Below are 26,126 nucleotides of genomic sequence, written 5' to 3'. Positions count from 1 at the left end.
GTGTGGAATTACACAAAGACGTGAACACCAGATGGCAGGAATAACCAGGGCATTTTAGAGCCTGTTACCCAGCCCTCTGTTCCTGAGCTGGATGAGATGCTTCCTATGGACAGGGAAAGAGAGGGAGGATTCCTCCCTGGTTCCCGGTCCATGAGCTGCAACTGAGATGGAGAAGCTGGGCCCTAGTAGCCTTGGGCACATCTACAGGGAGGGCAGCATCCAAAGTCTCTGAAGGCCTGTCCTCGATGGTGTCCCTGGAGCTGGTTCTACAGGCTCCTGAGAAATACCTGGTGCCTCCCTTCCTGCTCCGTGTTCAGTGATGGCACACTGGGGGCTTCGAGTTGGCCACGCTGGGAATGTTTATACCACAGAGGTCAGGAAATACTATATCCCATGCACTGTTTTGCTCCCCAGAGAGCTAATGTTTTAAATATTGTACCACTCTAAGTCTCCTAAAATCTTTCCTGTCATGTGTCTCTTTTGCAGTACTGGAGCTGAGGCTGAAGGATGGAGCCCACCGCTGTGAGGGGAGAGTGGAAGTGAAGCACCAGGGAGAATGGGGCACAGTGGTTGATGGCAGCTGGAGCTTGAAGGATGCATCTGTAGTGTGCAGACAGCTGGGGTGTGGAGCTGCTGTTGGTATTCCTCAAAAGGCTTATTTTGGGCTAGGACTTGGCCCCATTTGGCTTTTGTATACTTCATGTGAAGGGACAGAGTCAACTGTCAGTGACTGTAGGCATTCTAATATTAAAGACCATCGTAATGATAGCTATACCCATGATTGGGATGCTGGAGTAGTCTGCTCAGGTAAGTCCTGTCTGGTCTGTGTGGGGATCTCTAGCAGGAAAAGCCTCTGTCTTATCACAGGAATGACTCGAGATTACGGATAGAGCCTTTAGAATATGCTTGGGTGAAGGGTCTTTGTGATCTGTTGTAGGAGGCCGAGGTGAGGTCAAAAGTTTCATACAGATTCAGCTTCTGGGTTCGACCTCTGTGACACAGTCTCAGCATGGTAATTGTTCTGTTTTCTTTGACATAATGGTCAGTAGGATGTAGCTACATTGTTGGCGGGGGCAGGGGGTGTCATAGGAGAGTTGTAGGCAACAAGGTTTATTATCCTCATTGGTCCTAAAAGTCAGAGCTATCACACTCCATCAGGTTGGTATGTGAGTGATGTGCCAATAGAACAGGATCAACCAAGCAATGGACCTCAAAAAGGCATGTGAAGACCCATGCACAAGTGAAAATACCCAAAGTCATGGTGCAGTTACACAGGAAAAGGTGTGAGAGAAATTCAGTGGTGCATTTAAATGTCCCTAGGTCACAGTCAGAGGAGGCCAGAAGCGGGACTCGTGGCAGGGAAAATCTCATCACACTGGTGTACCTGATGAATCAAGTGGGGAGCTCACACCACATTTGCAGGGATGTTGAGGTAGCAGGAAAATGCACTCTTGAGGTTTACAACACAGCAGCTGAAGCACATCACGTATAAGAGGCAGTGAAGCTAGCAGTTCATGGGGTTCTTAAGGCAAGAATACAGAGGTGGTTTGTCTTTCCTTCGCCCGTAGACCATGTCTTGTCAGAACTCTCCACTAAGACCCGTCTGTCTTGGGTGGCCCTACATGGCATGGCTCATAGTTTCATTGAGATAGACAAGGCTGTGGTCCATGAACTGTGAACTTCCAAATGTTCAAGCTGGATTTAGAAAGAACAGAGGAACCAGAGGTCAAATTGCCAACATCCGTTCGATCACTGAAAATGCAAGAGAGTTCCAGAAAAACATCTACTTCTACTTTATTGACTATGCCAAAGCCTTTAACTATGTGGATCACAACAAACTGGAAACTTCTTCAAGAGATGGGAATACCAGACCATCAGACCTTCATCCTGAGAAATCTGTATGTAGGTCAAGAAGCAACAGTTAGAACTGGACATGGAACAAAAGACTGGTTCCAAATCGGGGAAGGAGTACGTCAAGGCTGTATATTGTCACCCTGCTTATTTAACTTCTATCAATGGCACCCCACTCCAGTACTCCTGCCTGGAAAATCCCATGGATGGAGGAGCCTGGAAGGCTGCAGTCCATGGGTTCACTGAGGGTCGGACACGACTGAGTAAGTTCACTTTCACTTTTCACTTTCATGCATTGGAGAAGGAAATGGCAACCCACCTCAGTGTTCTTGCCTGGAGTATCCCAGGGACGGGGGAGCCTGGTGGGCTGCTGTCTATGGGGTCACACAGAGTTGGACACGACTGAAGTGACTTAGCAGCAGTAGCAGCAACATGCAGAGTACATCTTGAGAAATGTTGGACTGGATGAAGCACAAGCTGGAATCAAGATTGTAGGGAGAAATATCAATAACCTCAGATGCAGATTAAATCACACTTATGGCCGAAAGATGCTTACTCCTTGGAAGAAAAGTTATGAGCAACCTAGATAGCATATTAAAAAAGGAGAGATATTACTTTGCCAACTAAGGTCCGTCTAGTCAAGGCTATGGTTTTTCCTGTGGTCATGTATGGATGTGAGAGTTGGACTGTGAAGAAGGCTGAGCACTGAAGAATTGATGCTTTTGAACTGTGGTGTTGGAGAGGACTCTTGAGAGTCCCTTGGACTTCAAGGAGATCCAACCAGTCCATTCTGAAGGAGATCAACCCTGGGATTTCTTTGGAAGGAATGATGCTAAAGCTGAAAGTCCAGTACTTTGGCCACCTCATGGGAAGAGTTGACTCATTGGAAAAGACTCTGATGCTGGAAGGGATTGGGGACAGGAGGAGAAGGGGACGACAGAGGATGAGATGGCTGGATGGCATCACTGACTCGATGGATGCGAGTCTGAATGAACTCTGGGAGTTGGTGATGGACAGGGAGGCCTGGCGTGCTGTGATTCATGGGGTCACAGAGTCAGACACGACTGAGCGACTGAACTGAACTGAACTGAACTAATATTTAAACCCTGATTGTGGTTTGTACTCCCTAACTACCATTGCTCTAACTTAGACTCTCACATTTTTATGAACGGTTCCAGGTTCCTTCTATTTCTCTTTTTGTCACTAGTTTCCTCCCCCTGGTCTGTCTTTTCTGTATTTTCAGACATATTTTAATGATGTGAAGGTAAGTCAAAGTGGTGGTGATGTAGCAGAAATAAGATTAGAATAGCATGTGTTTTCATTATCTTAATCAGAACTCTTGGAGTTTCTTCTGCTCAACCTTAGGAGTCAGGTATGGAAGAGAAATTTCAGCCTCACTAGTGGATTGTTGGAAGTGAAGTACCGTGTTTAGGAAAAATCTAGAGTGGAAACAATGACCAGAGGAGAATGTAGAGAAGCTTGTTTGAAATAAGGAGGAGATTTCATGGAGTTCAGGTGGAAGGTCTGGGAGGAAACACACAAATTGTGAAGGACTGTGGTGCAAGCGTTCCAGGTTGCTGCAGCCCTGTCCTACTCTTTGTGACCCCATGGACCCCATGGATTCTCCAGGCATGAATATCGGAGTGCGTTGCCACTTGTTTCTCTAGGGGATCTTTGTCACCCAGGGATCAAACCTGGGTCTCCCACACTGCAGGCAGAGTCTTGATTATCTTCTGAGCCACCAGGACTACAGTACTGAAGTGCGAAATGGTGAGGGGATGAAGATGCAAGGATTGCAGGAGGGGAGGGTTGGAAAGATGCAGTCAACTCATACATTCACCACAGCCTCTGTGTTACACTTCCTCCCTGCCCCCATTCCTTCCCTCCCTCTCTTCCTTTATCTTGCTGTGGGAGTCATTTCTGAGTTCTGTGGAAGTGTTAGCATTTGGAGGTTGCAGTTTTCTTAGTGGATTCTGTTTATCTAATAAATATAAGATTACTCATATTTTTCTCTTTTTTTGTATCAGGTTTTGGTGAGTTGTATTTCACAAGTAATTTGTCTTCAAGGACTTGGTCCATTTTACAAAAAGTTTTTCAAATTAGAGTAACACCGTTTCATATCTTATATCTTTAGATGTTGGCAAGATCTAAGTAGCTTGGTTCATATCTCGTATCTATAGATGTTGGGAAGATCTATAATGATATTCCTCCTTTTGTTACTGATTTTGTTAATTTGTGTTCCCTCTTTTTTCTTAATTGGTTTCCTAGAAGATTATCCGTGTTAATGTTCTTTTTAAGAGAATCACTAGAGCTTCCCCTGTGGCTCAGTGGGTAAAGCATCTGCCTCCAATGCGGGAGACCTGGGTTCAATCCCTGGGTCAGGAAGATCCCCTGGAGAAGGAAATGGCAACCCACTCCAGTACTCTTGCCTGGAAAATCCCATGGACTGAGAAGCCTGGTAGGCTACAGTCAATGGGGTCACAAAGAGTTGGACACGACTGAGCAACTTTCCCTTCCCTAAGAGAATCACTAATGGACTGTATTGATTTTCTTGATGGTGTATTTGCTTTCTTCTTAATTGATTTCTATGCTCAGTTTTCATTCCTCTTTTTCAGTTATGACTGTGGTTGCTTTTGTAGATTCTTGAGGTGGAGTCTTGGGTCATTTCCTTCTTTTTCTATTTTTATTCTAATGTAATCATCAAGGAAGCATCAAGGTTCTAAATTTTCCTCTAAGCATCACTTTATTTTTAACCCACCAGTTTCAATACTATATAATTTCTTTTGTATTTTATTATCATAAAATGTTTCTTTTTCTCTGAATTCTTTGTCTTATATTGTGACTTTGTATGATATTAATTTAGATATCACATACAGTTTTCTCTGATTTGTGTTTGCATGGTATGTAATTTTTACCTCTTTAGTATGTTTCTGTGTTTATATTTAAACAGATATAAGTTTGTAGACAGTATATTGTTTTGTCTTATTTTATCTGGTCTGATTATCTTGTTTTTTATTTGGAGTACTTAAATTATTCACATTTAAAAGAGTTCCAGAAAAACATTTATTTCTGCTTTATTGACTATGCCAAAGCCTTTGACTGTGTGGATCACAATAAACTGTAGAAAATTCTTCAAGAGATGGGAATACCAGACCACCGACCTGCCTCTTGGGAAATCTGTATGCAGGCCAGGAAGCAACAGTTAGAACTATAACAACAGACTGGTTCCAAATAGGAAAAGGAGTACGTCAAGGCTGTATATTGTCACCCTGCTTATTTAACTTATATACAAAGTGCATCATGAGAAATGCTGGGCTGGATGAAGCACAAGCTGGAATCAAGATTGCCGGGAGAATTATCAATAACCTCAGATATGCAGATAACACCACCCTTATGGCAGAAAGTGAAGAAGAACTAAAAAGCCTCTTGTTGAAAGTGAAAGAGGAGAGTGAAAAAGTTGTCTTAAAGCTCAACATTCAGAAAACGAAGATCATGGCATCCGGTCACATCACTCCATGGGAAATAGATGGAGAAACAGTGGAAACAGTGTCAGACTTTATTTCTTTGGGCTCCAAAATCACTGTAGATGGTGATTGCAGCCATGAAATTAAAAGACACTTACTCCTTGGAAGAAAAGTTATGAGCAACCTAGATAGCATATTCAAAAGCAGAGACATTACTTTGCCGACTAAGGTCCATCTAGTCAAGGCTATGGTTTTTCCTGTGGTTGTGTATGGATGTGAGAGTTGGACTGTGAAGAAGGCTGAGCACCGAAGAATTGATGCTTTTGAACTGTGGTGTTGGAGAAGACTTTGAGAGTCCCTTGGACTGCAAGGAGATCCAACCAGTCCATTCTGAAGGAGATCAGCCCTGTGATTTCCTTGGAAGGAATGATGCTAAAGCTGAAACTCTAGTCCTTTGCCACCTTATGTGAAGAATTGTCTCATTGGAAAAGACTTTGATGCTGGGAGGGGTTTGGGGCAGGAGAAGAAGGGGACAACAGAGGATGAGATGGCTGGATGGCATCACTGACATGATGGACATGAGTCTGAGTGAACTTCAGGAGTTGGTGATGGACAGGGAGGCCTGGTGTGCTGTGATTCATGGAGTCACAAAGAGTCAGACACGACTGAGTGACTGAACTGAACTGAATGTAATTATTGACATAATTGGGTTTAAGTGTACTTGCCTGCTATTTATCAGAGAAGGCAATGGCAACCCACTCCAATACTCTTGCCTGGAAAATCCCATGGATGGAGAAGCCTGGCAGGCTGTAGTCCATGGGTAGCTAAGAGTCAGACACCACTGAGCAAATTCACTTTCACTTTTCACTTTTATGCATTGGAGAAGGAAATGGCAACCCACTCCAGTGTTCTTGCCTTGAGAATTCCAGGGATGGGGGAGCCTGGTGGGCTCCTGTCTATGGGGTCGCACAGATTCAGACACGACTGAGGTGACTTAGCAGCAGTAGCAGCAGTAGCAGCAGTAGCTGCTATATGTTATATCTTTGCTCTTATTTTAATCTTTGAGTATATTTTACCATTTTAATTTAAATACTGTATTGGTTTATTAATGGTGTCAGTTTTTTAGGTGATTATAATGTTTAATTTTTTTTAATTTTTAGAGTCATTTTATTTTTTGCTGGCTGGGTCTTCACTGCTGCATGGGCTTTTCCCTAGTTGCAGTGATCAGAGGCTCCTCTCTAGCTGCAGCATGAGGTTCTCATTGCGGTGGCCTCTCTTGCTGTGGAGCACAGGCTCTATGGGGCACAAGCTTCAGTAGTCGTGGGCCCTGGGCTCTGGAGCACAGGCTCACTAGTTGTGGTGCACGGGCTTAGTGGCTCTGTGGTATGCGGGATTTTCCTAGACCACGGATTGAACCCACGTCTCCTGCACTGTCAGGTGGAGTCTTCACCACTGACCCACTGGGAAAGCCCAGTGTTGAATTATTAACCTTCAATTACATTTACTTTGAAATATGGTGTCACTACATGCAATGTCAGCAAGTATACTTTTCTTCCACGTCCCTGTTCTTGTCTTTGGTGCTATCATTGTCATACATTCTATTTATAAATTTATTATGAATCTTATAGTTTGCTGCTAATATTTTTGCCTTAAATCTTCTAATAGAGAATCAACATTTAGCACAGTCTCTATAGCTTTGAGAGGATCCATGTTTTCATCTGCCGTCATCTCCCTTTAGCTTGAAGAACTTTCTGAGGCAGTTTTGTGTAGTGTGTGTCTGGTGGCCTCCAATTCTATCATCTCTCATTTACCTGAAATCCTTTTAATTTTCATTCAGTTTTGAAAAGTATTTTCTTGTGTGATTCAGTTTTAGGGTAACAAATGCCCAATCCCAATACTTTAAATATGCTCTTACATTGTAATCTGACTTTCATTGCCTCCAACAAAAAGTCAGTAAATAATACTTATCCTCTTGTTCCCTGTATATAATGTGTCAAACTTCCCTGGCTGCTCTTAACATATTTTTGTTTGTTTGTTTACCAATGAATTTCAGTAAACACATTGTCAAGTTTTCTGAGAATGGTTTCATTATCTTGTTTGGGGTTTGTTTAGCTTTTTGGATCCATGGGTTCACAGTTTTCAACAACTTTGGGAAAATGTCATTTATCACTTCTTAATATTTTTCTGCACATCCCTTATTCTGAATCTCCAAATACACATATTTTATATATTTTTATATTATTCCACATGCCATTGGGTTTCCATTCATATTTTTCTGCCGTTTTACTCTCTTTGGTTTAATTTAGTTAGTTTCTACTGCTGTGTTTTACTTCCCAATTCTTTTATTCTGGAATGTCTAGTCTCTTGTGTAATTAATCCAAATAATTGTTCATTCCAATACTATATTTTTCAGTTTCAGAAGTCTCATTTCTTTATTTTTCTTAGTTTTTCTCCCTGTTTATTTTTATGCTTCATTAAGCATATTGATATTAGGGGTTTAAGGAGCTCTTCAGCAAATTCAAACATTTCTGTAATTTCTGAACCTGCTTTAAATGAATTGTTTTTAAAGAATGTGTTATGGGTTACATTTCTCTCTTTTAGAAATTCTAATAATTTTTTGGTTGGATGTTGGGCACCATTAAGCAGTCCTTTACCAGGGAGAACTTCAGAAGTAAATAATCAGAACACACCCAGAAATCAGGGAATTGTCCTTGATGAATTAAATAAAGTTGTTTCATTGGGTTATCTTCATTCAGTTCAAAATGTGTTCCTTTGATGACCAAATGATGAACTTTAATTTTGATTTTCCTCCTTTAGTTTCAAAACTTCCTTGATCCCACCTTGCATGCCATATGCCCCACCTACACCCTACTTCTTCAGCAGTAGCTACCCTTTCTGATTTTCTTTTCGATCCATCTATATCTTTTAAAATGGCGTTTGCTTGTCTGAAGTGGGAGGAATGAGAAAGGATAGCAGTTTAGGTGGTAGATGGGAGGAGCAGAGGGTGATGTAGTATGCTAACAACCTACTCAATGAGTGTTTCCCACAAATATTTGCATATTTATCCATACTGAGGCTTTTTCAACTTGGAACTCTCCAAATTATGGCTTGTTTGCTCATTTCCTCCTCCTTCTCCTTCTTCTTCTTCCTTCCTTTTGGCAACATGCCATCTTCTTTTAGAACTGTAAAACATCCATGAAAGAAATTAAAGACAATATGATGAATGGAAAGTCATTCTGTGTTTCTGGCCTGAAAGAATTAGTATTGTTAAAATGCCTGTACTTCTCAAAGTGATCTATAGACTTAATGCAATTCCTATCTAAATATCATTCTTTATAGAAATAGGAAAACAATCTTAAAATATGAGTGTGTGGTTTAATTTTTATATATTCATGAATTCCTGTTTTCTGATCATTATTGAATTTTAGTTCCATTCCATTATGGTCATGTAAGACACTTGGAATTATTTTAATATTTTTGAATTTGTTAAAGCTTATTTGTAACCTAGTCTGGAGACTATTCCATGTGTGCTTCAGAGGAATGCATTTTTTGTGTGTGTGGTTAGAATTAGTACAATGATAGAGTTAAAATCCATTATTATCAGCCCTTAGCATTTTCTATGAGTCCTGTTTGAGAAGAAAACCCTTTAGTAGGAGGCAATGTGGAAACTCAGCTATCTGGTAAACTCCCACTGAGAACACACTCTCCCCCAGATTCTTTGACAAGTCCTAGGTTTCAAGAGAGATGGCTGGGACTCTCTCTCTATGACTCTCTGAGTTTTCTTCACTCATTTTCCTTCCCACTGAGGTCACTGAAGGAATTCATGGAATTTTTTGGCATCAAAAAGTATCAGAAAGACAAGACGTGATGACATAAATGTGAATTAGTGACTGTGTCCATATTTCTTCTCTGGAGCTGTCACCCATCTACAGGTTGGCATCCCCTCATGGATCCAGCCTCAGGACTTCCTTTAACTTAAGTCACTTGAGGACTAGCTTCTGGGAGAGAAAACTGCACAGAATATTAGCCCCACAAGTCCCATGAAAGCTTTCTAAGCTTGTCTGGATGCTACATCTCTAATCTCATAGCCCACGTCCCTCTGGGCGGCTTCTGGTCTGCATATCTCTATGTTCAAGTTTAAGTGCCTGAATATTACACATTATCCTTGGATCTGTATGTAGGTCCTAGGATGCTAAGTGAGAAATTCACTTCTCCAACCAATGCTAAAACACATGATTCCAGTATTCAGCCATTCCAATGATCCGAATTGGGCTCTGTACTTTCCAGGCTCCTAGACCAAGGAATTCACATTTCTAACCAGTCCCAAAGTGTATGTTCTTGGGATTCAATCGTTCCAAACTGACCTTTTAGTCCTCTTGAATTTCTCTTCAGAAACCTGTCATGAAAATTCAATTTGGACACTAATTGTCAAAGACTCTCTACATGCTCCACTTCTAAAACGAAAAACTTTCACTCCACTGCCTGTGACATGCGGTTTCCAGTTGCCAAGTCAGTACCACGAACACTGACTGGTTTTGTTGTTGTTTCCTCTTAGGATTTGTGCGTCTGGCTGGAGGGGATGGACCCTGCTCAGGGCGAGTAGAAGTGTATTCTGGAGAAGCCTGGATCCCAGTGTCTGATGGGAACTTCACACTCCCCACTGCCCAGGTCATCTGTGCAGAGCTGGGGTGTGGCAAGGCTGTGTCTGTCCAGGGACATGAGCTCTTCAGAGAGTCCGATGGCCGGGTCTGGGCTGAAGAGTTCAGGTGTGAGGGGGAGGAGCCTGAGCTCCGGGTCTGCCCCAGAGTGCCCTGTCCAGGGGGCACTTGTCACCACAGTGGAGCTGCTCAGGTTGTCTGTTCAGGTGAGATGCAGGTCAGGCCTTTCACCTCTGTGAACACCCTGTTCAGGTGAGAAAGTCATGTGATTTTGCTGAAACTCTGTCTTCTTCTACCAGCATACTCAGAAGTCCGGCTCATGACAAACGGCTCCTCTCAGTGTGAGGGGCAGGTGGAGATGAACATTTCTGGACAATGGAGAGCGCTCTGTGCCTCCCACTGGAGTCTGGCCAATGCCAATGTTGTCTGTCGTCAGCTTGGCTATGGAGTTGCCATCTCCACCCCCGGAGGACCACACTTGGTGGAAGGAGGTGATCAGATCCTAACAGCCCGATTTCACTGTTCAGGGGCAGAGTCCTTCCTGTGGAGTTGTCCTGTGACTGCCCTGGGAGGGCCTGACTGTTCCCATGGCAACACAGCCTCTGTGATCTGCTCAGGTAAGAGAGAGGGAAGGGCTACTGGTACTCAGGATGCTCCTGGGGTGAAATGTCTCCACAAGTAGAGAGTGAGGTTAAACAGGCTTCAAAGTCAGAGATTTATTTTGTAGTGAAATATGGATCTTCTCATTGTTCATTCATTTTTCAGGTCAGGGCAAGAAGTGTGAAGGGGAATAATATATTTTTAAGCAACATTGTTGCTTACATATAATCATAGAAAACAATATAGGAGCAGTAAGTATAGAGCTCAGTATGAACCCCAGCCCAGAGCAGCAAAGAGAGTGTCCCCAGCACCACAGTCACTGTCGTCCCCAGTATCTGTGTCTTCCCTCCTCGACAGGGAAAAGTGCTTACCTAACTTCTACTGACACAGAGAGTTTTATCAATGTTTGAACTTTATGTAAAATGATGCCGTATGTTTCATCTTTTGTATCTAATTTCGTAGACTCAAAATTATGTTTGGGATTCACACATGATGTTGTATATTGTAGCACTTTAATTATCCATTCTACTGACAGTATAAATCTGAGTTATTTCCAATTCTTGACTATTACAAATATGATATTACAAGTTACTATAACAATGTCTTTGGATGCAAATATGTATTACTTATTTTCCATGTTTAACCCTTAGCCTTTTATTTTCATTTTCTTAATCAAATGGTGTCCTTTGATAAATTCATTTCTTAATCTTATGTGAATATAACTTACCAACATTTTTCTGTACATTTAATGCTTCTTATATCCTTTAAAAAAGGATTTTGCCTACTTGAAGATTGTAAAAACATTCTCTAAGAGTATCTTATGGAAATTTTATTATATTTCCCTTGGATATTGTTCCTTCTGAGATTGATATCTGTGCAAGATAAGGGTCCAAAATCACTGCAGATGGTGACTGCAGCCATGAAATCAAAAGACGCGTACTCCTTGGAAGAAAAGTTGTGACCAACCTAGATAGCATATTGAAAAGCAGAGATATTACATTGCTGACTAAGGTCTGTCTAGTCAAGGCTATGGTTTTTCCAGTAGTCATGTATGGATGTGAGAGTTGGACTGTGAAGAAGGCTGAGCATCGAAGAATTGATGCTTTTGAATTGTGATGTTAGAGAAGACTCTTGAGAGTCCCTTGGACTGCAAGGAGATCCAACCAGTCCATTTTGAAGGAGATCAACCCTGGGATTTCTTTGGAAGGAATGATGCTAAAGCTGAAACTCCAATACTTTGGCCACCTCATGGGAAGAGTTGACTCATTGGAAAAGACTCTGATACTGGGAGGGATTGGGGGCAGGAGGAAAAGGGGACGACCGAGGATGAGATGGCTGGATGGCATCACGGACTCGATGTACGCGAGTCTGAGTGAACTCTGGGAGTTGGTGATGGACAGGGAGGCCTGGCGTGCTGCGATTCATGGGGTCGCAAGGAGTCGGACACGACTGAGTGACTGAACTGAACTGAACTGAAGAAAAGAGTCAGGTTTCATATGGACAGCCGATTGACTCAGAATCTTTTTCTGAAAAGACTCTTCCCCACTGCAGTGCTGCCTTCGTCATAAGCAGAAGGGCAATTATGTCTGTCTTATTTGAGACTCTCTATTCTGTTCCATGTTATCATTTGTCTATCCTTGGACAAATACTTAATTTTCTTAATTATTATAACTTCATAGTTGTTGTTGTTCAATTGATAAGTCATGTCTGACTCTTTATGACCCCATGGACTACAGCATACTAGGCTTCCCTGTCCTTCACTGAATTTCAAACTTTGTAGTTAGTCTGAATAATTTTAATTTACAGAGTTACTTTATATTAACTCCTCTAATATCATTGCTTTCGTTACCAACTGTGCTGTTCATTTTTGGTTGCTTGTATTTTGCTCGTATTTTGTGTGAATTTAGAAGTCAGCTTGTCATTTTCACCAAAAGAAAAGCTTAAGGGTATCATTGAGATTAGAATTAAAAATTTGAGAATAGACATAGAAATTTGAGGATGATTGACATTGACAATGTTGAGTTTTTCAAATCATTGACATAATACATCCCTCCATTTGGTTAGATCCCGAATTTCAGAGAATTTGTCCATCTTCTACTAGGATTTCCCCTAGGTATTTTATTTTTGATGTTATGAATATTTTTGTGAAAGTGTCCTGGCAATGAATTCTCTTTGACTTGTTTTCATCTTTTAATTCTTTCAATTTTGATGTATGTTGAGACATAAAAATATTGGGAAAACACTATAAAAATTCATTTATGACCTTTACCTGGATTTCTAAATGTTAGTATCAATATTTTGAGATGGTTGGATGGCATCACCGACTTAATGGACATGTGTTTGAGCAAGCTCCAGAAGTTGGTGAAGAACAGGGAAGCCTGGCAAGCTGCAGTTAATTGGGTCACAAAAGGTTGTACATGACTGAGGGACTGAACTGAAGTGAACCAAGTTTTTTGGAAAAACTGCCAGACAACAATATAACCAGAACTCTTGCTATGTGACTTGAATTAATTGAACAATATCTTCTGTTTTTACATTTTGATGTTTTAACTTTATGCTGAGTTAATGTGTGGCTACACTTCTTTAGTATTTAGTTGCAGCTAGCAAGTTTTTCAGCTCTACAAGTATTTGGTTTTTGTTATTATTTCTCTGCAAAGATACACATTTTGTCAATTAATTCCATAAGCACTTTAACTGTGGCTATATATATTCTCATTAGGTAACTCTAGCAGCTGAACATCCTGGGAAGTTCTTTTTAATGTCTCCTTTTTTCCTTTCCATTTTTTAATGAGATCTATTTTATATAAGTGTTTGTTTTAAAGACATTGAAGAAATTGTAGAAATCCTTCAGAAAGGATTTTGTTTTGCTTTTACTTAGGGATAGATTTGGGCTTCCCTGGTGGCTCAGATGGTAAAAAAAAATCCGCCTGCAGTGCGGAGACCTGGGTGTGATCCCTGAGTTCAGAAGATCCCCTGGAGGAGGGCTTGGCAACCCACTCCAATATTCTTGCCTGAAAAATCCTATGGGCAGAGGATGCTGGTGGGCTCTAGTCCACGGGATTACAAAGAGTCGGACATGACTAAACACTGAGCGACAAGTACAGCACAGGGATACATTTAGGGATACAACTTACTTAACTCATTCTTACAGCAACACTTGGGTTAAAACAGAAATTGTGGTACTGTCAGAAGCAGAACTCTCCAGGGAGAAGGTGAACACTAAGAGTATGATAACTTTACTGCTGGGTCACAGCTTTCATCTTAGGCTCCATCAGTAGGTCATTATTTTCCTTAATTCAGTTTCCTGTTCTTCAACCCTTCCAGACTTCTGATCATTGTTGTTTCTTCAGGAAACCAGACCCAGGTGCTGCCCCAGTGCAACGACTCTAAGGCAGAACTAGAAGGCTCAGCGGCCTCAGTGGAGAGCGCCCCCTACTGCTCAGGTAAGGGTCCCACAGGACGGAAGACCCTTCTCAACCCTTGGAGTCACCGCCCCCATGTCCCATTTCTCTCCTCAGACAACAGACAGCTCCGCCTGGTGGACGGGGGCGGTCCCTGCGCCGGGAGAGTTGAGATCCTTGACCAGGGCTCCTGGGGCACCATCTGTGATGACGGCTGGGACCTGGACGATGCCCGCGTGGTGTGCAGGCAGCTGGGCTGTGGAGAAGCCCTCAGTGCCACAGGGTCTGCTCACTTCGGGGCAGGATCAGGGCCCATCTGGCTGGACGACGTGAACTGCACAGGAAAGGAGTCCCACGTGTGGAGGTGCCCTTCCCGGGGCTGGGGGCAGCACGACTGCAGACACAAGCAGGACGCGGGGGTCATCTGCTCAGGTCCGCGCTGCACACTGTCCACAGGCTGGAGGAGGGGTGGGGCCCCGCAGGACGGGGGTCTGAGCCCTGAGGGAGAGAAGCTGAAAGGAGCAGAGAAGGAGGCTTCCTCCCATGAAGCCTGTCTTTCCAGCAGACGTGAAGACGAAGTGCTTTCACTTCCTTCTGCAGCTGCTGAGGTTCTGGTCCTTTCTTCTCAGCAGTGTTTCCTGGCAGAGCCGTTTCTTACAGTTTTTCTTGAAAGCAGGGCTCTCTCCCCAGTTACATACAAAAAATTTAAACCCACGGTACTAGTTTCTGTTTGCTTTCTCAACAATTTACCAACTAGTGGTTTAAAACAGCATATATTTATTTCCTTACTCTTCTCTAGCTTAAATGTCCAGCAGGGGTCTCACTGGGCTGGGATCAAGGCGTCAGCAGGGCCGCATCACTTTTGCGGCTCTAGGGGAGAATCTGTTTCTTGCCTTTTCAAACTTCTTGAAACCACCTACATTCCTTCCTTCACAGCACCCTTCATCCATTATCAGACCAGCAATGCTGCAGGCCTCCAGCCACTATCCAGAGTCACGTCTCTCTTTGTAGCCGGAGCTAAGAAAAGTATTCCACGTTTAAGGAGAGTGGGTCTAAGGATGTGATTAGACTGGGCTCATATTGTTAATACATCATCTCACCATCCCGAGGTCCTTACCTTAACCACATCTGTAAATCCCTCTTGTCAGGTATGGTAACATATTCACAGGTTGCAGAGATTGGGATGTGGACATTTTTGAATTAATTATTATCCCTATCTCCCTAATATTCACATCACATCCCTTTGACATACTCTTTAAAGATTTCATCAGGAAGCAGGATTCAGCTGCCCCTCCCTGAATAGCACCCATGTAGGTTGGTCTTCCTCTCAGTTCATATCCACTACGCCATTGTGGTAGAAATAGAAAGACAGACACAAATGGACAAAGTCAGTTAAAAGGGAGGCGATGTCAGTCTTGTCATCTAGTGGGCATCTCTTGAGCAAGGTCAGAGATGAATGTTCACCATTTCTGGAAGAAAGGAAAACCAGAACATCCAGCAAAGTTTTTACTGTGTCCTGTCTCCTCCCCTTTCAACCTTAGAGTTCCTGGCCCTCAGGTTGGTGAGCGAGGATCAGCAGTGTGCTGGGTGGCTGGAAGTTTTCTACAATGGGACCTGGGGCAGTGTCTGCCGCAGCCCCATGGAAGACATCACTGTGTCCGTGATCTGCAGACAGCTTGGCTGTGGGGACAGTGGAACCCTCAACTCTTCTGTTGGTCTCAGGGAAGGTTCTAGACCCCGGTGGGTGGATGGAATCCGCTGTCGGAAAACAGACACCTCTCTCTGGCAGTGTCCTTCTGACCCTTGGAATTACACTTCCTGCTCTCCCAAGGAGGAAGCCTATATCTCGTGTGAAGGTGACTTACTGTCTGTTTCTGTGTGTCTGTCCCAACCCTGTAGGATGCAGTGAGATTTGATATTTTAAAATCTAAGTGATGAGTTTAATTTGGGTTCACGAAATGACATAAAGTGAAAATGTTAGTTGCTCAGTTGTGCTCTTTGTGACCACATGGACTGTAGCCTGCCAGGCTCCTCTGTCCGTGGGATTCTCCAGGCAAGAATGCTGGAATGGGTTACCATTCCCTTCTCCAGGGGATCATCCTGACCCAGGTATGAAATCGGGTCTCCTACACTGAAGTCAGATTCTTTACTGTCTGAGCCACCAGAGAAGCTTAAATGAAGTAAGAATGAAACTAATTTAATCCACATATTCCAACCTTTTTTGTTAAAATTTTTAATTGAGACGTAATTCTTGTAACATTATATTAGTTCTAAGTGTAAAACATAGTGTTTATGTATTTGTACATATTGGTAAATCACCACACATACAGTAATATCCATCACCACATGCAGTTACAATTTTTTTCTCTTATGATCCCACAAGTAAGAATTTGCATGGTGAAACTAAAACCCAGCGCAACCAAATAAATACTTAATTTTAAAAGAGAGTATAATTTTCTTTATAACTTCGTGGTTTTTTACCCACATAAGGTTTTCCCTGGTAGGTCAACTGGTAAAGAATCTGCCTGCCATGCAGGAGACCCTGGTTTGATTCCTGAGTCTGGAAAATCCACTGGAGAAGGATAGGCTACTCACTACAGTATTCTTGGGCTTCCCTTGTGACTCAGCTGGTAAAGAATCTGCCTGCAATGTGGGAGACCTGGGTTTGATCCCTGGGTTGGGAAGATCTCCTGGAGAAGGGAATGGCTACCCACTCCAGTATTCTCACCTGGAGAATTCCATGGACTCTATACTCCATGGGGCTGAAAAGAGTTGGACATGACTGAGTGACTTTCACAAACACTATATACAAAAATATTATCTTCTTTCCTATATACTGTCTTATATCTTTCATGACAATATTTTTTCTTTAGAATGTTTAAAATTTCTTATTTATTCATAGGAACTCTTTATAAACAAACATCACTTACTGTTTTTCTTAAATATTTTTGTAGGATTTTCCCCATATTTTACATATATTTTTAAGGTTGTATATGTGTATGGGTGGTTATGTGGTCAAATCTGTAATGTTTTACTTTTTTGACGTCTGCCTTTAGTGCAATGTTTCAAATGCCATTCTTCATCTCAAAATAACATTGAATCAAGTTTTATTTTCTGCAAACAATTTTATAGTTCCACTAAAGAATATTCAAAACCTGATTTCAAATTTATTTATTTATCTGAATTTATTTCACTATGTGTGATGGTGTAACATCATCACCAGGTAAGAATTGCATTTTAGATATGTGATATCTTAGCTCCATCACAAAATAAAAGCACATGGTTTCATGAGTTCATGGATATGACATCAAAAGTACAGGCAACAAAGCAAAAATAGACGAGTGGGAATATACCCAACTAAAAAGCTTCCAGAAACCAAATGAAAGATCAACAGAATGAAAAAGCAAGCTAGCACAAATTATATAAGGTGTTTATTTCCAAAAATAATAAGGAACTCCTATAACTTAAGAGAAGAAAAACCCAACAAACTTAAAACTTAATAACTCAATTAAAAAACTGGCCAAGGGCTTGAATAGAAATTGCTCTATAGAAGAGATACAAATGGCAATAGGTACATAAAAAAATGGTTGATATTGTTAATCATCAGGGAAATGTAAATTAAAACCACAAAGAGATATCATCTCACACATATCAGAATGACTGTTTTTTTTTTTTAAGACACTTAGTGTTCCCCACTCCAGTACTCTTGCCTGAAAATCCCTTGGACGGAGGAGCCTGGTAGGCTGCAGTCCATGGGGTCGCTAAGAGTTGGATACGACTGAGCGACTTTACTTTCACTCTTCGCTTTCATGCACTGGAGAAGGAAATGGCAACCCACTCCAGTGTTCCCAAGGACGGGGGAGCATGGTGGGCTGCAGTCTGTGGTGTCCCATAGACATGACTGAAGCGACTTAACAGCAGCAGCAGCAGTGTTGGCAAGGCTGTGGAGAAATCGATACTTTATGTGTACTTATCCACATTAAATGTATAAATTGTACTAATAAAACTATGTAATCCAGGGGTTAAATCTCGGCTTTCACTGTCAGGGGTCCAGGTTCAACCCTGACCTGGGAACTATGAGCCCATGAGCAACAGCACAGCCAACAAACAAACAGCAGCACAAAAACTATGACCAAACCACCTGTATGATCTGTGCTGACGCCCCTGTTCATTCTTGGTGTTGTTAGCTGCATTTTCTCTCTGCTCTGCATTGGTGTTGCTCAGTGTTCATCAGTTTTCAATGAGCCACATTTAAAGGCTTTTTTTCTATATTTTCTATCTCATGCTTACCTTCTTTTCTATTAATTTTTGTTCCTTTTTTAATTAACCCCAACATTCTACATTCTTGACTTTCTCATCTAGTTTCTTAATTGGAAGCTTACTTTTTTTCACTTTCAGTCTTTTCTCTTCTCTAAATGTAGGGTATAATTTTCCCTTAGGCACTACTTGACTTTCACTAGAAGAATTTATCATACCATTATTTTGTGTTTATTATCATTATTTCACAATATTTTGTAAGTTTTAAATTTATTCCCAGACTCAGGTGGTTTTTGGAAGGATCTTGCTGAATTTCCCCAACTAGAAGTGGCTATAAATATTTTCTTACTAGTTCTTAATTTTATTCCACTGTGGTCAGAGTAAATATTCTGTATGAATTCAAAGAGTGAAAGATTTTGTCCTATTATGTGGTCATTTTGGTAAAAGTTCCGCGTGCATGTACAGTAATGTGAACTCTTGCGGTGTTGGGGGCGTTGCTCTATGTGTTACTTGGTTAAACGTGCTGATTATGTTGTTGTACATCTACTGAATTCTTCTGTTTTTTGTATGTGTGGTCTGCATGCTTTTGAAAAAGATCTGGTAATAATCCCCCATTTTGATTGTGATTTTGTCTGTTTCTTCTTTTCACTCTGTCAAGTATGTTTCAAAGCTATGTTCTGTTACCTTTCTTGAATTTTGTTGTCTAAAATATCGTTATTACACGTACATCTCATTATACTCATGAAAATTCCCTCTTTAATTCAATTAGTGTATCTTGGCTTAAAGTCTACTTTCTGGGACATTGATATAGCTACTCCAGTTTTGTTACAGTTAGTACATTTTTTCCATCATTTTACTTTCAACCATTCTTTGCTTTCATAATATAAGGTGGGCATTTTGCAAGTAACATTTGTGTCAGTTTTGTTTTATCTTAATCCATTCACTGTAAATGCAGTTACTGATATTGGTGTGTTGGTATCTGCCATTGGCTTTTTTTTTTTTATGTCTAAGCTTTATTTATTTTATTTATTTATTTTTTAAATTTTAAAATCTTTAATTCTTACATATGCTCCCAAACATGAACCCCCCTCCCACCTCCCTCCCCACAACATCTCTCTGGGTCATCCCCATGCACCAGCCCCAAGCATGCTGCACCCTGCGTCAGACATAGACTGGTGATTCAGTTCTTACATGATAGTATACATGTTAGAATGCCATTCTCCCAAATCATCCCACCCTCTCCCTCTCCCTCTGAGTCCAAAAGTCCGTTATACACATCTGTGTCCTTTTTCCTGTCTTGCATACAGGGTCGTCATTGCCATCTTCCTAAATTCCATATATATGTGTTAGTATACTGTATTGGTGTTTTTCTTTCTGGCTTACTTCACTCTGTATAATTGGATCCAGTTTCATCCATCTCATCAGAACTGATTCAAATGAATTCTTTTTAACGGCTGAGTAATACTCCATTGTGTATATGTACCACAGCTTTCTTATCTAGATCACTTTCTAACACCCCACACAAAAATAAACTCAAAATGGATTAAAGATCTCAATGTAAGATCAGAAACTATAAAACTCCTAGAGGAGAACATAGGCAAAACACTCTCCGACATAAATCACAGCACGATCCTCTATGATCCACCTCCCAGAATTCTGGAAATAAAAGCAAAAATAAACAAATGGGATCTAATTAAAATTAAAAGCTTCTGCACAACAAAGGAAAATATAAGCAAGGTGAAAAGACAGCCTTCTGAATGGGAGAAAATAATAGCAAATGAAGCAGCTGACAAACAACTAATCTCAAAAATATACAAGCAACTTATGCAGCTCAATTCCAGAAAAATAAACGACCCAATCAAAAAATGGGCCAAAGAACTAAATAGACATTTCTCCAAAGAAGACATACAGATGGCTAACAAACACATGAAAAGATGCTCAACATCACTCATTATTAGAGAAATGCAAATCAAAACCACAATGAGGTACCACTTCACACCAGTCAGAATGGCTGCGATCCAAAAATCTGCAAGCAATAAATGCTGGAGAGGGTGTGGAGAAAAGGGAACCCTCCTACACTGTTGGTGGGAATGCAAACTAGTACAGCCGCTATGGAGAACAGTGTGGAGATTCCTGAAAAAATTGCAAATAGAACTACCTTATGACCCAGCAATCCCACTGCTGGGCATACACACCGAGGAAACCAGAATTGAAAGAGACACATGTACCCCAATGTTCATTGCAGCACTGTTTATAATAGCCAGGACATGGAAACAACCTAGATGTCCATCAGCAGATGAATGGATAAGAAAGCTGTGGTACATATACACAATGGAGTATTACTCTGCCATTGGCTTTTAATTGATCCCCCTGCTTTATGTTCCTTTTTTTCTCCTTTTTTTCCCCTCCTTTTGTATTAAATAAATCAGTTATTACTCCAGATTTTCCTTTTTCCTTTTGATTTTCAGCAGCTTTAGTAGGAGTGGGAGTTTTCATACTCCTTCATTTAGTTTTTTTTAAAAAGTTCTCTATTGTTATATCTTCAGGTATTACATCTGCAGTTCTGTCTCTCTGTCTCTGTATCTCTTTTCCGTCTCCTCCTCCTCTTTCTTCTCTTTCTCATCTCTCATCTTTAGGACTCCTCTAAATCACTATATTCTAAGTTCTATATAAAATTCTTTTAACTTATTCATTCACTTTTTAAACCTAGATATTTTATTTTAGGTTGGCAATAGTTCCTTCAGTTCAGTTCAGTTCAGTTCAGTCGCTCAGTCATGTCTGACTCTTTGCGACCCCATGAATCGCAGCACGCCAGGCCTCCCTGTCCATCACCAACTCCCGGAGTTCACTCAAACTCACGTCCATCCAGTCAGTGATGCCATCCAGCCATTTCATCCTCGGTCGTCCCCTTTTCCTCCTGCCCCCAATCCCTCCCAGCATCAAAGTCTTTTCCAATGAGTCAACTCTTCGCATGAGGTGGCCAAAGTACTGGACTTTCAGCTTTAGCATCATTCCTTCCAAAGAAATCCCAGGGTTGATCTCCTTCAAAATGGACTGGTTGGATCTCCTTGCAGTCCAAGGAACTCTTGAGAGTCTTCTCCAACACCACAGTTCAAAAGCATCAATTCTTCGGTGCTCAGCCTTCTTCACAGTCCAACTCTCACATCCACAGTCCAACTCTCACATCCCCACAGACCACAGAAAAAACCATAGCCTTGACTAGATGGACCTTAGTTGGCAAAGTAATGTCTCTGCTTTTAAATATGCTGTCTAGGTTGGTCATAACTTTTCTTTCAAGGAGTAAGCATCTTTTAATTTCATGGCTGCAATCACCATCTGCAGTGATTTTGGAGCCCCCCAAAATAAAGTCTGACACTGTTTCTACTGTTTCCCCATCTATTTCCCATGGAGTGGAATAGTTCCTTAGACATTTGTATTTGTTTATGATTTATTTTTCATCTTTTTACCTGCTTATTCTCTTCTTCTCTCTTTTCCCCTAAATACATTGATTGTAGTTAAAATCCTTATCTGCTAAGTCCAGCATTTCTATCATGTGTGTCTCTGCATTCTCTTCTCTTTTTTCACTTTGGTCATTTGTCATGTTATCCTAGCTTGTCAAATGTCATGTCATATTTTATTGAATGCTGTAAATTATATATGTAAAAATAAGATACTCCTGTTACATTTTCTAACACCTGAAAGGATTTACCCTTTGTTTTCCTAGGCAGGTAGGGGGAAGGGGTGTGTACCACCCAAACATCTAAATATAACCTAAAACTGAGCTGTAACAAGTATGGGTTGCAGTTTTGGTAGCACTCAGTCCACCTCTGATTTCTCTGTCCCTATGACATAGCCTTTCAGAGATTTCAGTTCAGAGCCTATATTCTTTGGTAGCTAAGTACCCAAAATAATGAAAAAGACATTGCTTTCCAAGTCTTTTTATATAGTTCTCTAGCTTCCTGCCCTTCACAGTTTATATACTGGGCAAATGTTTGAGGAGAAAACCTGCTCTGTGAGAGAGGCTCTCAAGACTCTAATTCTGTCACTCCAGCACCAGGTAACCCCCAGATTATGTCACAACAGTAGTCCTCTGCTTGTCCAAGCCCAGATTATGAATCATTAAATTATGCAATGAACTGGCACATTCCCACAGAGAAAAAGAAGCTATAGATCCTGGACTAACATTGAAATAATCTCCACTCTTTAGAATGTTAGCATCTTTAGTCCATGTTGTGTTAACAAATGTCAAATACATTTACTGTTTCTTAGAAAAACATTTTCCAGCTTTTCAAGTTGTATCCAGAAAGACCCAGCAAGACACATTGGCCTGCTGTGAACTCCATTCTCCCTGGAAGTGGAAAAATTTAAGTTTAATTCTCTACTTCATTATTTACTTAAAGTGCAGCACTGATAGACATTATTTAACCCTTCTTTACCTACATTTTTTTTACCTTTCCTCTTACTTTTCAACCTTATTAATTCTCTTGCCGCTGCTATAAGAAACCAGACCCAGCTGCCGCCCCAGTGCAATGCTGCTGCTGCTGCTCCGCCAAGTCGCTTCAGTCGTGTCCGACTCTTGACCCCATGGACTGCAGCCTACCAGGCTCCTCTGTCCATGGGATTGTCCAGGCAAGAGTACTGGAGTGGGTTGCCATTGCTTTCTGCATGAGTGCAAAGACTCCATATCAGAACCAGCAGGTCTGCAGCCTCAGAGGAGAGTGCCTCCTACTGCTCAGGTGAGGGTCCCACAGGACAGAAGACCCTTCTCATTCCCCAGGCCAATGCCCCGTGTCCCATTTTTCTCTGCTCAGGTAGCAGACAGCTCCGCTTGGTGGACAGGGGCGGTCCCTGCGCCGGGAGAGTGGAGATCCTTGACCAGGGCTCCTGGGGCACCATCTGTGATGACGGCTGGGACCTGGACGATGCCCGCGTGGTGTGCAGGCAGCTGGGCTGTGGAGAAGCCCTCGAAGCCACTCGCTCTTCTTCCTTTGGGGCGGGATCAGGGCCCATTTGGCTGGGCAACGTGAAGTGCACAGGAAAGGAGTCCCACGTGTGGAGGTGCCCTTCCTGGGGCTGGGGGAAGCACTACTGCCATCACAGCGAGGATGCAGGAGTCATCTGCTCAGGTATGGTCAGTTCATGCCCACCAGCTGGGAGAATGGAAGTTCCAAGAAAGCTGGTGTCTGATCAGAGGGAAATAGGGGACGGGGTGGGGGGCTAGAGAGGACCGAGACAACTACCCATCCTCCCTGAGTGCCCTGTAGCTGTGAGCAATGAGCTTCATCTACTTTCCTCTTACAAGTCTCTGCTATTCTGTTCTTCTCCAGTGCTCTTACCTGACACTAAAATAGCTTTATTTATTCTCCCAGTTAAAATAAATCCTCAGAATTTTTTTTCATAATTCACTTTTTGTAAGAGTGAAACATTTGCTAACACACTCCCTTCGCACAGGAAGGCTATGAGAGGCAGGGACAAAAATGAGGATGTACTTTCTGGGTGGAGTTGTTTCTATACAGACAGTGTGAGACATTATTTTGCACTAGGTTAGTATGAGTGGAGGCTACTCCTACTATAGGAGGATATCATTTACATGTATAGAGGGTATCCCTACAGAGGATATCATTTAACAGATCAGAGATTCTTATGGATTTGTGCCAGATTTCAAGTTTCCTTTGCAAATTTAGAGATAAATATTCATAGTTCTTTGATGGTAAAGAATTGTTGATGGAATGCTCTGAGTCATATATTCTTCCATTGTTACTAGAAAAGTCTCTCTCTCAAATTTTTCCTTTAAAATATCTGTATAAATGCAAACTTTGGAGGAACACTTAGCCATGTACTGAGTGTACTGAGTTTTCCCAGTAGTTATGTATGGACCTGAGAGTTGGATCATAAAGAAGGCTGAGCGCTGAAGAACTGTAGTGCTGGAGAAGACTCTGGAGAGTCCCTTGGACAGCAAGGTGATCAAATCAGTCAATCCTAAAGGAAATCAACCCTGAATAACTCATTGGAAGGATGTATGCGGAAGCTGAAGCTCCAATACTTTGGCCACATCATAAGAAGAAATGACTCATTGGAAAAGACCCTGAGGCTGGGAAAGATTGAAGACCGGAGAAGAAGGGGACGACAGAGGATGAGATGGTTGGATGACATCACTGACTCAATGGACATGAGTTTGAGTAAACTCAGGGAGATAGTGAAGGACAGGGAAGCCTGGAGTGCTGCAGTCCATGGGGTCACAAAGAGTCGGACGCGACTGAGTGACTGAGCAACAAAAACAATCAGTTAAATAAAAATGCTTTAATTAGAATGCGTAGCCTGTAACCAAATTCCCAGGGGAGGCTAGGGCTCCTAACCTGGGCCTCTCTGGGGAGATGAAAGTGGATAAATAATAAGAGGCAAGCAGATCATCCTCTCCCTCATCATTCATTTTTATATCAGTGGTCAGGCTAATCCTTCAATTCTTTAATTTCTGTGGTGTCTTTTCTGTTCTCTCCTGCTCTCTTTATAGATTTTTATTCTGTTACATCATTCCTTTTGAGACTTCAAAGTTCACATACTTATGCAATCAGAGTCCTTGACCAGGACAGATTCCACCATTACATACATAACCATGAGCACACTCAGAGACCAGGCAAATTATTTTAAAAATTATTCTTTATGATGTACAGGGTTTTTTTCCCCATTGGATTACCTTTTCTCTGTCCAAATAGGGTCCCTGAAGGATGAAATCATGATCACGAGTCTTTTCCTTGGTCTCTCTCTTACTCTATTCACTCCCCATTTAACCTACCACTCACCCCACCTCACTCCCTACAGAAGCTTTTCCATTTTGGAATGTCCTTTCCATCTATTTGTAGCTCTTAAGATATTTTCTTCTCTTCTGCATTGGGGGAATTGGGAAAGGGTAGCAGTCCTAGGTGGCAAATGGGAGAAGCACAGGCGATAAAAGGTGTTAAAATCTTGTGGAACAAGTATTTGGTTTCCAAATCTATGTTTCATAACTACTGAGGCTTTTGCAATTTGGAAATCTCTAAAATATATATGGCTTTCTTGGTCCTTGCTATCTTCCTCTCACTCTCCTTTTTCGTAGCTTGATGGCTTCTTAGCTCAGAAATCCAGATAGGAAAGGAATATGCAGTTGGTATATAGATAGGGTTCAGTTCAGTTCAGTTCAGTTCAGTCACTCAGTCATGTTCGACTCTTTGCAACCCCATGAATCGCAGCACGCCAGGCCTTCCTGTCCATCACCAACTCCCAGAACACTCAAACTCATGACCATTGAGTCGGTGATGCCATCCAGCCATCTCATCCTCGGTCACCCCCTTCTCCTCCTGCCCCCAATCCCTCCCAGCATCAGAGTCTTTTCCAATGAGTCAACTCTTTGCACGAGGTGGCCAAAGTACTGGAGTTTCAGCTTTAGCATCATTCCTTCCAAAGAACACCCAGGACTGATCTCCTTTAGAATGAACTGGTTGGATCTCCTTGCAGTCCAAGGGACTCTCAAGAGTCTTCTCCAACACCACATTTGAAAAGCATCAATTCTTCGGCACTCAGCTTTCTTCACAGTCCAACTCTTGCATGTATACATGACCACTGGAAAAACCATAGCCTTGACTAAACGGACCTTTGTTGGCAAAGTAATGTCTCTGCTTTTGAATATGCTATCTAGTTTGGTCATAACTTTTCTTCCAAGGAGTAAGTGTCTTTTAATTTCATGGCTGCAGTCACCATCTGCAGTGATTTTGCAGCCCCAAAAGATAAAGTCTGACACTGTTTCCATGGTTTCCCCATCCATTTCCCATGAAGTGATGGGACCAGATGCCATGATCTTCGTTTTCTGAATGTTGAGCTTTAAGCCAACTTTTGGAGAAGGCAATGGCACCCCACTCCAG

The 26,126-nt window shown here is 41.8% G+C and overlaps 1 protein-coding gene across 2 annotated transcripts in view; it reads left to right on the top strand.

Moving 5' to 3' along the window:
• The window catches only part of LOC102184701 (antigen WC1.1-like), a 53,030-nt gene that overhangs the window by 3,323 nt on the left and 23,581 nt on the right, over positions 1-26,126 (top strand). For both annotated transcript variants that reach the window (XM_018048500.1, XM_018048499.1), the window contains exons 2-8: positions 487-807; positions 9,871-10,179; positions 10,273-10,590; positions 13,924-14,016; positions 14,092-14,406; positions 15,516-15,830; positions 23,043-23,357. In XM_018048500.1, the coding sequence (XP_017903989.1) occupies positions 487-807; positions 9,871-10,179; positions 10,273-10,590; positions 13,924-14,016; positions 14,092-14,406; positions 15,516-15,830; positions 23,043-23,357 (1,986 nt within the window). The remainder of the gene's footprint in view (positions 1-486; positions 808-9,870; positions 10,180-10,272; positions 10,591-13,923; positions 14,017-14,091; positions 14,407-15,515; positions 15,831-23,042; positions 23,358-26,126) is intronic.

This window comes from Capra hircus, chromosome 5, assembly GCF_001704415.2.
Source record: "Capra hircus breed San Clemente chromosome 5, ASM170441v1, whole genome shotgun sequence".
NCBI lineage: Eukaryota > Metazoa > Chordata > Mammalia > Artiodactyla > Bovidae > Capra > Capra hircus.
The sequence above is the reverse complement of the archived record's forward strand: the minus strand, read 5'-3'. Positions and strand labels throughout refer to the sequence as shown.